The 19,324-nt window shown below is 39.2% G+C and overlaps 2 protein-coding genes and 1 pseudogene across 3 annotated transcripts; 2 read left to right on the top strand and 1 right to left on the bottom strand.

The window, feature by feature from the left end:
* Nucleotides 1-1,418: 1,418 nt before the first annotated feature.
* LOC150032366 (uncharacterized) lies at nucleotides 1,419-5,664 on the top strand. The gene is made up of 4 exons (XM_090306881.1): nucleotides 1,419-1,613; nucleotides 1,709-1,816; nucleotides 3,935-4,753; nucleotides 4,858-5,664. Exons 1-4 carry the CDS (start codon nucleotides 1,419-1,421, stop codon nucleotides 5,662-5,664), a joined length of 1,929 nt encoding a protein of 642 aa, XP_090163007.1.
* A 604-nt stretch (nucleotides 5,665-6,268) lies between these two features.
* LOC120091266 (pentatricopeptide repeat-containing protein CRR2, chloroplastic pseudogene) lies at nucleotides 6,269-8,313 on the top strand (annotated as a pseudogene). The gene has a single exon (XR_016524369.1). The product of XR_016524369.1 is annotated as a pentatricopeptide repeat-containing protein CRR2, chloroplastic pseudogene (transcript).
* Nucleotides 8,314-8,955: 642 nt separating this feature from the next.
* On the bottom strand, nucleotides 8,956-18,304 carry NRPB1 (RNA polymerase II large subunit). The gene is made up of 14 exons (XM_039048815.2): nucleotides 17,993-18,304; nucleotides 17,092-17,355; nucleotides 16,418-16,717; nucleotides 16,158-16,316; nucleotides 15,840-16,001; nucleotides 15,506-15,726; nucleotides 15,273-15,414; nucleotides 14,851-15,186; nucleotides 14,458-14,744; nucleotides 10,681-14,022; nucleotides 10,459-10,530; nucleotides 10,275-10,328; nucleotides 9,991-10,194; nucleotides 8,956-9,273 (listed from the first exon to the last, which is right to left on the bottom strand). The coding sequence occupies exons 1-13, from the start codon at nucleotides 18,074-18,076 to the stop codon at nucleotides 10,074-10,076; spliced, it is 5,544 nt and encodes a 1,847-aa protein (XP_038904743.1). The 5' UTR covers nucleotides 18,077-18,304; the 3' UTR covers nucleotides 8,956-9,273; nucleotides 9,991-10,073.
* Between the last annotated feature and the right edge of the window lie 1,020 nt (nucleotides 18,305-19,324).

Genomic DNA, 19,324 nt, shown 5'->3' with positions numbered 1-19,324 from the left:
ATTTATAGATACGGTATCGTATGAGTGGAAACCTCGTAAGTGTGGCTGTTGTAGTTCATTTAGACATACTACTAGTATGTGTAAGAAGCAGAGTATGTCTAAGGTTCAGGACTCGAGTATTATGGTGGCTAAGGGTGGTTTTGGGGAGAAGGGTGGACATGTGGGTGGACTTGCTCCTGATGGTGGTAGAGTTGGTAGTAGGTCTCCAGGATCTACGCCTCCAGATAGACTAGTCTGTGGATCCCCTGGGATTAAGAGGTTTGTGCAACATGTCGATGAGCATAACCTGTTCGGTATTCTGCTAGAGAAGGGGGGTGACTCGTTTGCACTGGTTTTAGTGTAATCTGATCTTGATCCGTTGCTTGTTCTGGATGGTAATACTAGAAGTACAGGCAATCAACCTGTGGGAGGTAGCAGTGGGGAGGTTTTGTCAATATTATTTCTGGTGCTCATGGAAAGTTAGGGGGTTGAACCCAATTAAATGTATGGCGGTGATGGATTTTCTTTATTCGTCTTCAGTTAGCTTTTGTTGTCTGCTTGAGACTAGGGTTCAGGTGTAGAACTTTGATACAGTGTTTGGCAGATTTAGGGGTTCCTGGAAGTGTGTGTGTAGTTATAGCCCTGGAGGTGTAGGCCATATTTGGGTGATGTGGAAAAAGAATATGTTTGACTTCTCTCCTTCGATTATTAATGAGCAGTGCATTGTATGGTGTCTTGGGGAGCTGAGCTTGTCGGATACTATAAATGTAGTTGTTATATATGTTTCTAATAATATGACTGAGAGGCATGCCCTCTGGAGGTTGGTGGTGGGTAGTTGCTCTTCTTGGCAAATCAGGGGGCGGTTACGAGTGATTTTAATGACATTCACAACCTTTCGAAGGCCTTTGGGGGTAATCCTTGTAGGGGCGAGATGGAAGAGTTTGATGCGGCTATTCGTGAGGCTGACCTGGTGGAGTTGGGTGTACAGAGTAACTGGTTTACATGGATGAGTAAAGTTAAGGGTACTGATATTCTACGCAGATTGGATAGATTCCTTGTGAATGAGTTGTGGTTGGAGTTGAGTCCTCTTATTGAGGTTAGGGTATGGTCATGGGAAATTTCTTATCATAGCCCCATTCTGGTCACCATTGATGGTTGTGTTACTCGTTCAATTCCCACGTTTCGTTATTTTAATCATTGGGCTGATTCTGCTGATTTTTTTACTGTTGTGGATCCTATTTGGAAACTGCATCCTGGATTGTCCCCTTTGGTTAGTTTGATGAGGAACTTGAAGGTCTTAAAACCCGTTATGCGTAGTACTTTTGGGAGGAAGATAGAGGGATTGAGTAGATTGACTCGGGAGGCTAGAGGTAGGATGAAGGTTGCTTAGGCTACTGTGGAGTAACCCATCTTCTAATATTTTGATTGGGGAGGCTACCATGGAAACCGAAGAGTTCTGGAGACTAGCAAGACTGAAGAGGGCTTCTCTTTATCAAAAGTCTCGTGTTCAGTGGTTGGATTTGGGGGACCAGAACACATCGTTTTTTCACCGTACTATTCGGACGCGTTTGGTAAGGAATGGTTTATTATCGATGTATGATTCTGATGGGATTTGTCAGTCTTCTCATGGCAGGGTGGTGGATTTGGCTGTTAAATATTTTAGTGGGAGTTTGGGGTCATAAAGGGTGGGTTATAGAGATCTTACGTCCCAAATTGATGCGATTTGCAGTTTCAGTGGCCTGGTGATTGTATTCGAGAGATGTGCAAACCGGTTACAAGGGAGGAAATGCGTAATGTCTTGTTCTCAATGAAATTGGGAAAGGCTCTAGTCCGGATGGTTTTCCTATGGAGTTCTATAAATCTGCATGGAATATAGTAGAGGATGATTTTTGCTTAACTGTTTGACATTTCTTTGCTACGTGTTATCTTCCCGGTGGGGTGAATGTCACGGCTCTTGCTGTTGGATTTTATGTCCTAAAACTCGTAGTTTGTAAATTGATAAGCATATTCTGTTTTGTTTTTCGATAAAATTATTATTGAAATTGTAATCTTGAATCCAATAAACTAAGGTCTTAAGGCTATTTAATGTAGACTTGAACTTTATGAAATGACATAAAACATGGATCAAGTTCGAGTATATAGCCTAAAATGGTCTATAGTATAGGGATAAGATTGGGCGCCTTATTCTGGGGACACTATGGATGCGGCCCACTTTGTAGTTAGAACAAACGATGTGATCCTGAATCGTTCATATAGAGATATGTGAGTGGGGGCATCCTATGTAATGAGTTTGTATAAGACTGGACCATAACTTAGTCACTTTTATTTTATAACACTGTTTACTGTTTAAAACTGACTAATTCAAATTTGATGACCTAAGTAACTCGATCTCAATCCTGAGCTAACTAAGAACTCCTATTTATTCGAGATTATCCTTAGATCTACATGGGTGAGAGCAGTTTAACAGCGCTAGCTCAATAAGCCTCCCATTTCAGGGGTAAGACCGGATAAATAATTGGGGACATAGGGTGCAAGACGGGCTTCACTCCTACCCTTCTCTAAGGGTAATAGATAGGTTGTTCCCTTGAGTGCTAACTTCGGAATAAGAACAAGGGGCCCCACCCTCTCACTAGGCTGAGAGGGACTAGATTTATTGGTTGGACCACAAATCAATTGTTCTTTAGAGGTTCAGTGGTACTGAAGGAACAAAAAGTGTTCTCGGGGGCAAAACGATATTTTGACCCAGCCAAGACCATGAACAACCTGTGAAATATTGACTTACTGATTATGGTTATATCAGATGGACAGAAACATATCTACAGTGAGGGGAGTGCAACTACGAGACTTTAGTGGAATGACCAGTTAGTTAACAAATGTTGATTAATTAGGTTAAAGAGTTTTACCGGTTAATCTCGAATTGTTGAAGCCCATGATCTGTAGGTCCATTAGGTCCCTTACTAGCTCATATGGATTAAACTTAGAACAATATGTTGGATTAATTCAAATTGTTCGAATTAGGAAAAGGGATTAAAATCGACAAGTACATGCGATATCGGTTTTTTGTATGGCGCTTTATATTCAAATGTGATTTGAATTTTGAAAATATGAATGCGGATTCATGTTCAGGAGGTTAAAATTAGTCAAGAGGGTCAAAACTATAAAAAGTCAAAGGGTTGACTTTTTCACTAGGGAAAGTCCAAATTTGAATTTGACCAAATTGAAAAAATACCATTTTACCCTTGACTAAGAGTTAGTGGAATTATCCAACATTTTTATTGGATAATCCCACTAACTTAAATGAACTATGTGTAAACATTATAGAATGACACATAGCTCACTTTGGTTTAGTGCTTTGTGAGGTGTTGAATTTTGGTGAGTTTTTACATGCATTAGATGTATGTAATTGTTTAATAAAAATAGTTTTTTGAAATCTTTTTCACTCCTTGGAAAAGTTTCCTATTTTTGGTTTTCCAAAATTCTCACAAAAAATTCTCCTATCTTTCTCACATTAACCTTGAATCACCATTTCTTCCCCTTTTCATTCCTTCATTTATCGGGTCCCACAACCCGATTTTTGAGTCCATAGAATAGCGGGTAAACTCTAGTGGTGGATTGGAAGATTTCAGTTCGAGATTCAGCGAGGAAAATCTTTTTTCGGGAGCTACAAAAGTTGTACTCTACTCACTTTTAATTTACTGTTTTTCCTATTTTTGCATACTATTTTCCTTTTAATTAAAAGCAATAGAGTGTTATTAGATCCTTATTATGTTGCGTATGTCTCGTGTTCCAACACTTACCCTCATCCTTAAGAGACATGGGGCTGATCGTATAGAGGATTTTCGCCCCATTGCATGTTGTAATGTGATATATAAGTGCATCTTTAGGATGATTGCTAACAAACTACGTGTATGTTTGCCTCAGTTTATTAGTGGGAACCAATTGGCATTTGTTCAAGGGCAAATTATCATTGATAATATTCTTCTATGCCAAAAGCTTGTTAGGGGTTATTCAAGGGCAAATTATCATTCATGTTCTTCTGGCTATTGAAACACCTTTAAAGTTTGTGAGTTGGATTCACACTTGTGTTACCTCCCCGTTTTTCTCCGTGGTGATTAATGAAGCTCTAGAGGGTTACTTTCCTGGTAAGAAACGGTTACAACAGGGAGATCCTTTGTCTCTGTTTTTGTTTGTAGTGGTTATGGAGGTCTTATCACGTATGTTGAATAATCCTCCTCCCTCCTTTATATTTCATCATAGGTGTGAGAAGGTGAGGCTGACTCACTTGTTGTTTGCGGATGACCTCAAGATTTTTTGTGCAACTGATTATTCCTCGTTGAGTTTTGTGAATCAGATGTTAAATCAGTTTGCAGGATTTTCTGGGTTGGTGGCTAATGTTGGGAACAGCTCTATGTTTGTGGCTGGTATTTCTGGTGATGTTGTGAAGGACCTGGCTAGGAGTATGGGATTTGTTCTAGGGTCTTTACCTGTACGCTCTCTTGGGTTGTCTTTGTTGTCAGGTAGGTTAAAGGTTGAAAATTGTGCCTTGTTGATTCAGAAGATTATTGGGAGGGTTAAGAGTTGGGCTGCGAGATCTCTCTCTTTTGCGAAGTGCATGCAGTTAGTTTGGTCAGTGTTGCAGAGTTTCCAGGTTTACTGGTCTAGTGTTTTTGTGTTTCTTGTTTCTGTTGGCCAGAAGGTGGATCGTATCTTTCAGACATACTTATGGTGTGGGCCGACTGATGGTAGAGGGGGTGTGTGTGTTGCTTGGGATGAGGTTTGTTTACCGAAATCTGAAGGCGGTTTGGGTATTCACCACACATCTTCCTGGAATGTGGCAGCTATCATGAAATTTTTATGGTTATTGTTGGTGCAATCTAGGTCCTTGTGAGTTGCTTGGATGGAGGCATATGTGCTTCGGGGCGATCTTTATGGGCAATTTGCTTGGAGGTGGGGCAGTCGTGGTGTCTGAGGGCGATATTACATTGTCAAGATAGGTTTAAGCCGCTGGTCAGGATGCAGGTTGGTAATGGGAGGAGATGTTTTGTTTGGTGGAATCTGTGGTTGCTTATGGGGTCTATCTTGGAGAATTATGAGGAGGGGGTGGTCTATGATGCTGTGAACTGTCGTGAGGCTAGACTTTCAGATTTCTTATCTGATGATGGTTGTTGGCATTGGCCTTTGTTATCTTGGGAATTGCATGATTTGTGGGGTTCGGTTCAAGATATGGTTCCGAAGGTGGGTGAGGTGGATAGTTGGGTTTGGGTTCCGAGTGGTAATGATCATTTCACTGTTGCCATTGCGTGGGAGAGTTTGCATCCTAGGCGTCCTAGGGTGGCTTGGGCTTGCCTGTTTTGGTATGGGGGTAATATTCCAAGGCATTCATTTTGTGCCTGGTTGGCAGAGAAAGATAGGTCGGGTATTCAAGATTGGTTGAGGAGATGGAATCAGTCAGTGGATAATGCTTGTTTGCTCTGTTTGGGTGAGATTGAGTCCAGGAATCATCTGTTCTTTGACTGTGTGTTTGGGCGTGAAATTTGGGAGGGTTTGGTACGCTTGTTGGGTTCATCTCATCGTGTTGCTGGGTGGGATGTGGAGTTGAGTTGTGTGTGTCAGATAGGGACTGGGAAGGGTGTGAGGAGTAAGTTATTTAGAGTCTTCTGGTGTGCGTCGATTTACTATATTTGATAGGAGAAGAACTGTCGGTTACACAGTGGTCAATCGAGATTGGCGTCTACTGTGTTTTAGCTTATTGTATCTATGATTCATACGCGTGCTGCTTCGTGGCAGATTGGTCTTCATGGACTTATCTAGTTTGTCTAATTTCTTCATTCTTTATTTGGATACTTTAACCCTATTTATCTAGTTTCTGAGGTCCTGGATTGTGGGGTGTTTTTTGTTTTTCTAGATGTTTAGTTATTTGTTCGTATGGGCCTTTTTGTTGGTTATGTTTTGTCGCCACTGTGCATCTTTGTAGGTGCTCTTTTTACATTGGTGCCTTGATTCCGTGCTGTGTGATCCCTCTTGTTGTTGTATAATAATATTACCTATTTAAAAAAAATCTCACAATTTTGCAGGGTATTAAAAACCCATGTCATAAGGGTTTTAAAGTTATCTGTACAAGTTTTAAAAAATGAAATTCTATGAAATAAACAAAGATATTAAATATCTGTCAAACCTGTAAAACAAACGGGACCTAAATGAAAAGAAATGTATTAAATTTAAAGAGAAATCCATATCACCAATAAATCAAATTCAACATAGTTCAATTGTCATACAAACATGTTAAAAAATATCTGGAGTGGGTCCCACAAACTGTTAAATATTTGTCTTCCTTTATGGAAAAAAATAAATGTATATGCTGATAAGCTTTTATTTCTTAAAAAAGTATTTAGATGGTATCTGTCACCATCAACACATCATCATCAACCATCAGATCCACGATGGACACGTCGTCCGGTACCGGATAATCGATCGCCGTTTGTCCACTGCCGCAACAACAGTAACAAATGAATGAGCTCTGCCGGCGCACTCCACAAGCTCTGGCGTCAAGAAATCAACCATGCTTCAGATTGCTAAGATCCTTCTTCAGCGATCGGAGTTCTGGGAAGTATCATCGCGATTCATACGATTACACGAAATTATTGGATCATTGCAGAACCATCAGAAGCGTTCAAGGATTACATGCCCAGATCATCGTTGAGGGTCAAGACCAAAATGGATTCTTAGCCACGAAGCTAATCGGCAAATACGTCGAGCATGGTGAATCGAAAATGGGAATTGCACGGAAGGTGTTTGATAAATTGCTTCAAAGAGATGTGTTCGTGTGGAACGTGGTAATACAAGGGTATGCGAATTTGGGTCCTTTTGTTGAAGCCCTCAACCTGTTTGATGAAATGCGAGTCAGTGGCGCACCCACCAATCGCTATACATTTCCTTTCGTATTGAAGGCATGTGGCGCAATGAAGAACAGTGACAAGGGCAAGATTGTTCATGGGCATGTTTTGAAATGTGGGTTGGACTTGGATTTGTTTGTGAGCAATGCTCTGATAGCGTTTTATGCCAAGTGCCAGGACGTTGAAACTGCTCGTAAAGTGTTCGATGAAATGTCTCTGAGAGACATTGTGAGTTGGAACTCCATGATTGCTGGGTATACTTTGAATGAGAAAGTGGAGGATGCTATTATGCTTTTCCATGCCATGCTGCATAACCAATCTGCTTGCTCACCTGATAGTGCAACTCTCCTTGGAATTCTTCCTGCTTGTGTTACAAAATCTGCGTCCCAAGTTGGTTTCTGGGTTCATTCCTATGTTATAAAGACAGGAATGGAAGTTGGGGCTCAGCTGGGCAGTTGCCTTATTTCAGTGTATGCTAACTGTGGTCATGTGAATATTGCAAGAGATGTTTTCAACCGAATCGACGACAAAAATGTTATCGTATGGAGTGCAATCATAAGGTGTTATGGAATGCATGGCTTTGCAGATGAGGCATTAAACATGTTCACAAGATTGGAAGAAGCAGGTCTTAAACCAGATGGTGTACTCTTCCTGAATTTGTTGTCAACATGTAGTCATGCGGGGTTGATTGCAAAAGGGCACGAGATATACGAAAAAATGGAGGGTTATGGTGTGGAGAGGAAAGAAGAACATTATGCGTGCATGGTGGATCTCTTAGGGAGAGCTGGTTTCTTAGAACAAGCAGTTGAGTTCATCGAAGGCATGCCAGTGCAGGCAGGGAAAGATGTGTATGGTGCATTGCTTGGTGCTTGTAGGATACATAAAAACATAGAGCTAGCTAAAGAAATTGGAGAGAAGTTGTTCATCTTAGATTCCCAAAACGCCGGTCGGTACATGATCTTAGCTAGTATGTATGAAGATGCAGGACAGTGGGAAGATGCTGCTAAACTAAGGAAGTTGTTGAGAGATAGGAATGTTAGGAAGCCAGTTGGTTGCAGTTCAATAGAGGTAGATAGGATCCATCATGTGTTTGGGAAGGAGGATGAAACGCATCCCTTCACAGAACAGATTTTTGACACATTGGAGAAGCTAGAAAGCATAATGGAGGCAGATTTTGAACCTATTTAATGGAGTTTTGATTTCCCACACATTTGAATTAATGCAGTTTGAGGACAATTTATCCTTGACTATGCTTTTATTTTTCTACAGAATTCAAAACAAAACAGTGGTTCAAACATAATTTGAAGACAAGTATACTTAACCATCATTTTGTTTACCTCATGTTAACAATTGTTAACAATTTTAACTCAGACAATAATGAAAACAAACAGTTTATTGAATGCTAGTGATATTAACAAAGAAAAATTCAGTTTGACTACTATTTCTGATGTCGTCATTATTTTTTTTTAAATACATATTTTAGTTATGTTGTTCCAGAAAGGCAAAAGCCTTGAAAAAAGTCGGACCACATTTACTTCCTAGTAAAAACAATCAATCAATTATAATATAAAAAGTGGAATCCATCTAAATACATTCTAGAAGACTAGTTAACAATATTGTATGAATTATGAATAATGAAAATGACCAAAGTTCAATTAGCTTTGAATGTAAAACTCGATCCTTAAAGAGGAGAACTCCAAAAATGTTAAAAGGGACTCAAAAAACCCACTAAAATAAAATTGAGCTTTTGATTGCACACCTTAAACAACTTCAAAAGACATGCAACAAATTTTCAAGATTTCTTCTTGCTGCTAGAGAGGAAAAAGATTCGACAAATTCAACATTTATAAGTTTGGTTAAAGATATGTCCTCCTAGGGTCAATTGCACTCACCATGAAGATGCAACATTTGATTCTTCTCCAAAAAAACTGCATCCTTAAACATTTCAGGAACTAAATAAACAAAGGTTCTAAGTCAAAACTAAAAGGAACATATTTTAAGGTAAAAGGATCAAAATGTAGCTAAAAATGCAAGGATGAAAATCGAATTAAAATTTATAGTTAGTAGTTGAGAGAGATTATAATTTAGCTTAAAAAAGGGAATACTGTTATAGAAGAGTTCCAGGCTTCCAATATCATCACACAAATTACAGGGTTCTTCAAATAATGATCTACTATTTGGCAAGGTACAAAATTACATGGAAAGTGTGGCACTAATTGTAAGGGAACAAGTTTTTGCTTCTTAATATGTTCGACAAATTCTTCAAAGCAAAAGTAAGCACGCTTGCGAAAGCCTAGTTAATGATATAATGTTGTCCATTCCGAGCAACATCCCTCAGTGTTTGGTCATTTATTCACCTCTTCCCATCCGGAGATTTGAGGGTCTGACATTTACATATTACCTGCACAATCAGTTCAATTTTACAATGAAGCAACTACGTTCAAATCTCGAGATAAGAAACCACACTTCGATTAGGACAAATGAAAGAATATACAAGGACATCAAGCCTAGCAAAAGGAGAGGAATCCAGCACAAGCTTACTTCACTCAAATACTACAAATATTTCACCTTTTGTCTCGCAACTCTCTAAAAGAAACTCTAGGTAATTACATTAGAAAATTTGAATATGCTTTGAAACTTGACCGCCTAACTTACCACAAAGACTAGAACAGACTTCCATTTTTTTTTTTTTTTTCTCTTGAGGACAAGTTCCATATAAATCACTTGCACCATGCAAGTGGGGCGATGTTTCAATAACCAAAACAAGAGGAAAATAACTACATAACCCTGTGTTACGTTGTCTAGGCATCAATTATATAAAACACCAGCCATATGGGAACCAAAATCCGTGTTCTCTAAGTTTGTCTACTCCAGTATTCTTCATTATATTTCTTTCTGACTATATAAAGATACTTCATGTATACACTCTTGTCCTCAAAAAAGAGGCTTTCTAGTGGGATAATTCAGCCCTCCTAAATAGTATGTACCCAGCCCAATCTTTTTGACGAAATAGCTACTAAGAAGTAAGAACCGTTCATATCCAGAAATGATGGCAGGCATCAGAGAGAAATCCACATAAACATCCTGAAGATCAATTATTCAGGAAAATTAAACGAACCAGTTAGCCTCCTTTTTATCATCAGCGATATCAGGGCTTCAAGAACTTCACCCTCCTCCTTCAAGGATATTTGCTATGAACCCTCATCGATTGTTCCTATCATCCTTTCTACTCCTATCATCCTTGTCACTTGTTTGTGGAGTGTACTGACTAGTAGATGATGGAGAATACCCAGGAGCAGTAGGTGAGTATCCTGCACTTGGACTGGAAGGAGAATAAACAATCAGATTCTCACTGGGAGAAAAGATGTAAATGGTTCGACTAGTAAGTTTATCTCAGCTAACCTGTATTGTGGAGAACTGGGGCTGTAGTCTGGGCTGGGTCCTGTATTATATGGACTGAGGAGAGAAAAGACAAATAATGGGTTAAGAATATGCGAAGACAAAAATGTGCATCATAATTCATCGCTTTAGCTCAAAGTATAGATGTTACGGACAGACCTCCAGAAAAGGGAAAGTAAAAGTTTACCTGCTGGGACTGTAGGTCGGGCTTGATGGAGAATATGCTGGAGAAGTAGGTGAATATGATGGTGATGTTGGGCTGCAAGGTAAGACGATGTTCAAACTTGTTAGATTCAAGGCATTCAGAAACAAACCAGAAAAACAAGCATGAATGCAAGGGGGTTTCCATTCAGAAACTTGAACGGTACCCAAGATATTTTATCTCAAAAATACTTCAACAATCCACTACCTGTAGTTCGGTGAAGTCGGGCTATATGGACTTGAAGGAGACAACCGAGGACTACTGGGTGAGTATGCCTGTGATGGACTGTATTTAGCTGATTGAGGATTATAACTAGGTGATGTGGGACTATAGCTAGGAGAAGTGGGGCTATAGCTCGGAGATGTGGGACTATAGCCAGGGGAGGTGGGGCTATATGCTGGAGAGGTGGGGCTGTACGAAGGTGATGTAGGACTGTAAGACGGAGATGTTGGGCTGTAGGAAGGAGATGTGGGACTATAAGAAGGTGATGTAGGGCTGTAGGAAGGTGAAGTTGGGCTATATGCAGGGGAAGTGGGACTGTAAGCAGGTGAAGTGGGACTGTAAGCAGGCGAAGTGGGGCTGTAGCTTGGGGAAGTGGGACTGTAGCTTGGTGACGTGGGGCTGTAACTAGGAGAGGTGGGGCTGTAGCTTGGAGAGGTAGGGCTGTAACTGGGAGAGGTGGGCGAATAAGATGGACTCGTAGGAGAATATGCAGGACTAGTTGGGCTATAACCCGGCGAACTAGGACTGTAAGTGGGAGATGTTGGGCTGTAGCCCGGAGAGGTAGGGCTGTATCCCGGAGAAGTAGGACTATAACCAGGAGATGTGGGACTATAGCCAGGGGATGATGGACTGTAGCCCGGAGATGATGGGCTATAACCTGGAGATGAAGTAGGAGAGAAAGCCATTCCACCTACATAGGGTGAAAATTGAGCATCACTGATAGGTGAAAGGCGGAGATTTGGGCTCAACAAATAATTAGGAGACATCATCCCTTCATGATAAGGAGTTCCTGAGATAGGAGAACGGGAAGGTGTCATGCCAAAATCCAGACCGTCAATGTAACTAGGCAACTGGAGTTCAATAGCATTCTTCAACATCTCATCGTTGAGATACAGAGCACAACCTCCTGTTCCTATGGGGGCCAGCTGACCCAACATTATATTTTCAGTTACACCCCTCAAGTGATCAGTTTCAGCATACACTGCAGCATCAAGTAAGATATCCACAGTTTCTTCAAATGAGCATCTCATCATTGGTCCAGTATCATTTCGGTTAATACCATGACGAGTAATCGCCATCAAGTGGCCACGATAAGTCATGGTGTCACAAAGGATGGCAAGATGTCGGTAATTAACATAAGATCCATCAAAGGATATAACAACACGCAATTCATCTAGGAGAGAACGTCGAACTGCTTCAATCCCAAGAACTTCAATAACTTCAATCAAATGGTTGCTTGTGGTCCTCCTCGCATCAACATCTTCATGACACATAACGGCCAAAAGATTGACACCTTCTGTATCCAACATCCACTCCATCTCTGGCTTAAAACCTTCATTCTCATCGAACTTGTTCACTTTACCACATTTAATGAAAACTTTGTTGATGTCTGGTATTCCTCGAAGAGCCATTTCAGTTAGCATATTGCTCTCGATTTTCTTCAAGAACACATCGTCTTCAGCTGATTCATCAGTCAACTCCCCCTTTGGGGCTTCATCGTTCATGATACGGATACGAAGTATCAACTTCTCAGCATTATCATCATTAAATATGCAAGTCAAATCATCATCAAATTCAAGGTTGATCTTCTCAGCAATATTCGCCATGCTTAGTTTCTTATCCACCATCATTTCACGATTCAACTCTATTCGAAGCAACCATGGGGAGATTTTCTCAGGAGCAATTTCTTCATCTGGCATCTCATAGTAGGATTTTACAAAATCAATATCCTCTTCAATAATCGTGCTCATGGGGTCAGGATCATACCATACTTCCGTAGCTTGCGTAACGCTTCTAAGAGTAGTATATTCCAAAGCACATTGAACAGTCTTTGCTCTCTCCTTAGTTTTATTAGCTTCAGGTTTCAGATAGACTGAAAGAGAAGGTGTTTTGATTCTCTTGGCTACATTGATGATTTCCCTCAATCTGGGAACACCAAGAGTGACATTTTTGGCACTGACACCAGCATAATGGAAGGTATTAAGAGTCATCTGAGTTGCTGGCTCTCCAATGGACTGTGCAGCAACACAGCCAATCATTTCACCAGGTGCAACTAGTGACTGAAGGAAGCGTGATTCTATTTCTCCAATAACCCACTCAAATGCTTCACGTGTAAGCCTGTATTCATCCAAAACCCTTTTGCTAGCAAAAGTGCTTCGGAGTAATATATTGAAGAAAAGGGTGGCGTTCTTCTGAGCCTCCACACTTAGAGGATCTTCCCCAGGAACGACCTTCAGCCTCTCTTGAAGTTTGTCAATAGCTTCAACAATTTCCATAGGATGCATATCAGAAGCCCTTCGAAAGTCAATCTTGAAGGTCTTTTGTGCATTCTGAATAAGCCTTTTGAGGTTAACTGGCATTGGCCAAGAGTTTTCACCTGTAGTTGCAATTTCTGTTCCCAATTGATACCTGTCCGCTTCAAGCTTTTGAACCTCAGCCTCAAACACATTCCGGAATTCTCTGATGGTTTTCAAATCTTCTACATGCTCTGGCAACATGTAATTTGGCTTCCAGTTTTCATCTTCAAACTCATACCTGAAGATCCTCTCAAATTCCTTTTTCTTCATTTTCAAAGAATCTAGTTTCTGAGATTCTATCCAAACAGCATCCATACCATCTTCACCATAAAGGAACTGAATAACATCACCCAATGAGTTTCTAACAGTCCCATCATATTTAACCATGATATCCTCCATGGCCTTCACCAGCCTCCTCTGAATGTACCCTGTTTCAGAGGTCTTGACTGCAGTATCAATAAGACCTTCCCTACCACCCATAGCATGAAAAAAGAACTCCTGTGGAGTCAATCCTCGAAGATACGAGTTCTCAACAAAGCCACGACTTTCGGGCCCATAATCATCTTTAGTGAAATGGGGCAATGTTCGATCAATGAAACCAAATGGTATTCGCTTCCCTTCAACATTCTGCTGCCCCACACAAGCAGTCATCTGGGAGATATTGATAAAACTGCCCTTGGATCCTGCAGTAACCATAGCTTTCAGATTGTTACTCTCTGACAAACTTTTTTGTGCACTACTACCAGCATCATCACGAGCCTTATTCAGGACCTGATTCACTTTGTTTTCAAATGAATCCATCATCGTTCGTCCAGGTTCGGGTTCTAAACTCCGTTCTTGGGCTTTCTTGATGAGGTTTTTCACTTCATTTTTAGCTGCAGAGATAGTTTCATTAATTTTCTCCATGGTTGCTGCATCAGCAATTGTATCCCCAATCCCAATGCTAAAAGCATTCTGCAAAAGCCAGTAATTGACGAGCCATTGAGTATGACCCAGAAATTTTCGGGCTGCATCCGGACCAACCTCCTCCCTGAAAACATTTATATGATTGGAAAGGAGACAAAAAGAAAATGAACATTACACAATACAGAAGGCAACTTAAAAGCTACATTAAGCTGGTTAAACAAAAGAAAAGTACAAAGAGCAAGTATTATTATACAAACCACAAAGAAGAGAAGGGAATGGTAGGACTTATAAAAGCTAGTTTGGGAAGTTTTGGAAAAGCATGACACTTGAAACCCTAACCTCAATCTCTAAGTGGCATACCACCTCAAAGCTGCATCCCAACAGCAGATTTTTTTTTTTTTTTAATTTTAATGTGATAAAGACATCCAATTAGCCAAGCAACGAGTCAAGAACAGTTATTTTAAATTTTTTAATGAGTTTAAAAAATGAGCAAAACAACTTTAAGAGAAGATTATGATGATGATTACAGACCACATAGGCACCTATAGCTAATGCATACCAAATAACATGTATAAGACTTCCAGTTGATGTTCCAAGTGCCTTCTTGCAAAGAGTTCCAGAAAGTAGCTCCCCCTTCTCAATCCTAACAAAAGTATCCCCAGGAGTTATGAATCCAGTTTCAGACTCAGAATGCCAGGCAGAAGTTCTCGTGAGATTAATCTGCTTTGGTATAATAAGATTAAAAACTTGTTTTCCCGTCCAAAGAGGTTGTGGCTTTAAAATTGCAGGGGCAGGAATTTTCCCATCAAAATCTTCCCACCACATCAAGATATTCATAAAAACATCCTGCAAATTTACCAATGCAAATTCATGATCCCAACTTACAAGTTATAACAGACAAAAATGCTTTGAAGACTAAAAGGGCAAGAGATAACAATCATATTGCTCTCACCTTCGTTATAAAGGTGTCCCTTTTTGTAATTTTCCGGCACCCTAGCAGAGTATCTTGCACAATACCCATTACAGGACGGTTTGACTGAGGCGACACAATGCATTTGGGAACCATCATGAGTTCCAATACTTCTGCCCTTGTCTCAAATGACTGAGGAACATGCATATTCATTTCATCGCCATCAAAATCAGCATTGTAAGGTGACGTGACAGATAAATTTAGGCGGAAAGTTGAGTAGGGCATAATCTTGATTCTGTGTCCCATTATAGACATTTTATGGAGACTAGGCTGACGATTAAAAAGTACAAAATCACCATCGTTTAAATGACGCTCCACCTAGGATCACAGCAGCAAAAGAATTAGGAAGGAACTATAGAACGCCTAAAAAATATTAAATTGCATGCATGATCAGAAAATCTTGCCTTGTACCCAAGCTCCAAATGATGATCACTACTTTTTTTAAGATATCGAAGATCAAGCCTCTGCCCATCATCTCGTATGATGTACTTGGCACCGGTTTTACCAGGGGGAGGATGGGGACCATATTCAACAAGTTCCTTTAACCTGATTTTCAAAAGAAGAAACCAATTGCAAACAATAAATATTGTGAAAGGGAAAGAATCAAGAAGCAAGCTAATGATTTCAAAACATGAACCTCTCTATATTATATGGTGTCACGGTCTCCGGATACGTAAGGTTCAAAGCAATGCTCCACGGTACTCCCAGTTCATCAATATTAATTGTTGGATCAGGTGTTATCACAGTTCGAGCTGAAAAATCTACACGTTTTCCCATCAAGTTTCCTCTTATCCGGCCTTCTTTTGCCTTGAGCCTACTACAAATAGATTTAATGGGCCTCCCAGATCTCTGTGTGGCCTATATTAAAGCAGCATTCTAATGTAAGAAAATAAATAGTTGGAAAAAAAAAAAACAAAAACAAAAACAAAAAACAAAACAAACATAATATAGCTTCAAAAGAGACTTAATACCCTGGGTAGTCCAGGTAATTCATTATCAAAATATGTGGCTATGTGAAACTGCAATAGTTGTGCAAACTCTGAAATGATATGTGCAGGAGAACCATTTCTCTCTTGTCTCCTGAGGTTTTCGTTGTGCCTTATAATCATCGCCAACTGATGAGTTAGATCATCCTGCATTAAGAAATGTCATGTTAAAATTAATCTGATAGAGCATCATATAACACTATCTCAGAAACTAACTAGAAAAACAAAATGAATTTTACTGGGAAGCAGTAAACTAAACAAGAAACAATTAGATATCAGAAAACAAAAGCAGAACGGGCATACCTCACTTCTAGATGAGGTGTCCATCATAACTGATGGTCTCACAGGAGGTGGTGGAATTGGAAGGACTTGCAGAATCATCCAGTCAGGCCGAGCATACTTTGGATTTAGGCCCAAGAGTTTGCAATCCTCATCAGTTATTCTTTTCAGAATGCCAAGAACCTACAACAATCCATCAAATTGTGGCCTCATGAAGAGGTAAACACAAAAAAGAAAAAAGTTAATTACAAAAAATAATGTTGATCAGCATTGAAAATGGTCACCCTTTCAGCAGTAAGTGTCTGTTTTCTTTCCACAGGTTCAGGCAGCTGCTCCTGATCGTCGTTTTTCTTCCTTTGAGGCTTGTACTCTGCAGTCATTTTCATACCCTCAATTGTGATCTTAGGCTGCTGAGCACCACAGCCACCCCGACCCTTTTTGGCCGGTTGATCTGATTCTTGACCTTGAACATCAATTTCATCTCCACCTTCACACTTGGTTTTGTTCTTGCAGGCATCCAAAATCTTTCTAAGCCTGTTCTTGGGATTCTTTATCCGCAATGCTTGTTTAAACTTGGGGTCATCCTGAAAGATGTTAAACAGATTTGCTGAGGGAAAGTGACTATTTCCATACAAAGTCTATAATAACTCAATTAGATAATATCACTTATACCAATTTCCCATTATCCCAACATCTTAAAAGATATATCCAATTATCTTTTCCACTTTACTCTTAAAAGCCGTAAAAAACTTATTACATGGTCTAACACCACAAAAGTCCTTTCCAATGTAATCCTATGCAGTCTTCCAGAATCCTTCATAATGAAACTGAATCATAGCAACTAGCAAGCAGAAAACGGAAGGAAAAATATATGTGCAGCGTGAATTTCTAATTGTCTGCACAATAGAATAAAAGAAGACAAATCCAGAAAACATAAAATATAATATTAAGAAAGAACCTCGCTAACTAGAATCTTTGAGCAATTGAAGCAAACAGAACGCATAATAGTGAGCACGGTCTTCATAAACCCAATATGAAACATTGGCTTGGCAAGCTCCAGGTGCCCAAAGTGCCCAGGGCACTCAGCCATATTTGCAGTGCAAGTTTCGCACTTCATTTTTCTGTCGATTGTACCAAGTCGCGGGTCACTCAAACCAGCTACTTTTGGCTTACCCCTCTCCGTAGTTTCACCATGCTCAATCTGTACCACGGACATTTGCCTCTGCAATCCAAAGAATATAGGATTTTAAACACCAAGGAGTGGTTGGTAAAAGATTTCATTTCTCATGTCCAGTTTCCATTTTTTAGAAACGTCTACATTTTGCAACAGATGCTATTTTCCATTTCTCATTTTAAAGAAACATTGGCATACAAAAAGAATCCAGTTTCTGATTTCCTATTTCCTATTTCCAATTATTCAAAAACGAAAAAAAATAAATCCTTTTGAACATGACATAATAATTTTGAACTTTTTACTTTAGAAAAAAATATACATTTTTCTCAAAAAATTACAACTCTCCAATTTACAATTTGGGAGAAGAAACCAAAAAGGACCACTAAAAGCAGCCTTTCAATGTAAAAGAAACAACAACCGATCAGTGAATAAAATACAAGAAACAAGAACTAGGAAACAGGAAACAGGAAACAGGAAAAAGAAGAGAGCATTGCCAAGGTTCCCATCTCTATATCCGAGTTATAAAAAACAAGCAGAGCGAGCTGCAGTTACCAAGTTGAACCACTTCCTAAACCATACCCAGTTCATACAAATGTAAAGCATTCCTGACCCTCGAACAACCCCTCGACATTAAAACAGAATTAAACAAAATGAAACAAAATTGAGGCGGTGGATAGAGAATTACAATCTCATCGGGGCTAAGAATGCCAAACTGAACCATTCGAACTTTGGCAACCTCTGCCGGGGAGTAAGGGAAGCGCAAATCCATGGCGATCGAAGTGCAGAAAGAAAGCCCTAAAGCAAGTTGAAGAGATTGAAAGCGAAGTTTCGGCTTGTTCAGATACAAAGATTTGGATTGGAACTTGGAATTTCAGAAATTTTCAGTTTGTTTTTCGTTTTTTTCTCTTTGCTGCTATACTCAGAGAGATCGACTGAATCTCTCTCCCCACTCTCTCTCTCGCAGAAACCCCTGTGAAGAGAGAGCTTCAAACGAACCGAGAAACGCAGCCCTAGAGGGGTATTTATAGACGAACACGTCCCTTGGGGCGGCCTGCGAAATTACTTTCTTAACCATCTGCCCTTTTTCTTTTCCTTTTTTTCTAAATATTATACCCTAAATTTGGGGTGTACAATGAAAATTAAAAAATAAATGACTGATAATTGTGATAGTATCTATTTACGCTAAAATACGGTATGAAACTTATAATTGTATTAACTAAATTTATAGTTTATCAATTTATAACTTTTGTTTAACTTACCATTAAAAATCGACCCAGCATCAATTTTTATACGTGTACCTTCCTCGTATGTCGGAGTTAATGAAAATCGTAATTGATAATCTGAATTGATTTTTTTTAGTATTGTAGGAATAGGAAAATTTGAACTACACACTTTTGGTCACTAATACATCCACATGTTAGTCTAAATGGATTTGCTCATTAAAGATTAGGGGTTTAATCCATAACATTACAAGTTTCATAGGAGTCAAAATGGGAATATAATGGGAGGTGAAAATTCGACACTCATGGAGATTCGGAATTTAAATTGATCAATTATTATATCAAGGTTTTAATTGATACAACCTCAAATATTTTGGAGTATAATTTGATATATCTTGTCTTATTTATCCCAATTCAATCATAAATCGTTTGGTTTCAAAATTTTCAAAATATCTATTTTAATCCATACACAATTTGAGTACAAACATTTTGATAATTTTCATGTTAAAATTTCAATTAATTTTCATTGACCCAAGTCTCGATACTCATTTTTAACTTGAAATCACTCTTTTATTATACATATTAATTATTATAAATACTCAAAGTTACTTTATTAACTAAATTTTCAACAAAAAGTAAAAGTAAATACCAAGATGAGTATTTTTCAATAAAACAAAATCGTGATAATAAAGACATTTTGATGTTAAGAGAGCGAATTGGCAAATGTGAGAGTGTCATTACCTAATTTTTTACCAAAAAGTAAAGGTAAAGGCCAAGATGAGTATTTTTAAAAAAGT

The sequence above is a fragment of the Benincasa hispida genome, chromosome 11 (genome assembly GCF_027475165.1).
Source record: "Benincasa hispida cultivar pf3 chromosome 11, pf3_genome.v1.1, whole genome shotgun sequence".
NCBI lineage: Eukaryota > Viridiplantae > Streptophyta > Magnoliopsida > Cucurbitales > Cucurbitaceae > Benincasa > Benincasa hispida.
This window is presented reverse-complemented; position numbering and strand designations above follow the sequence as displayed.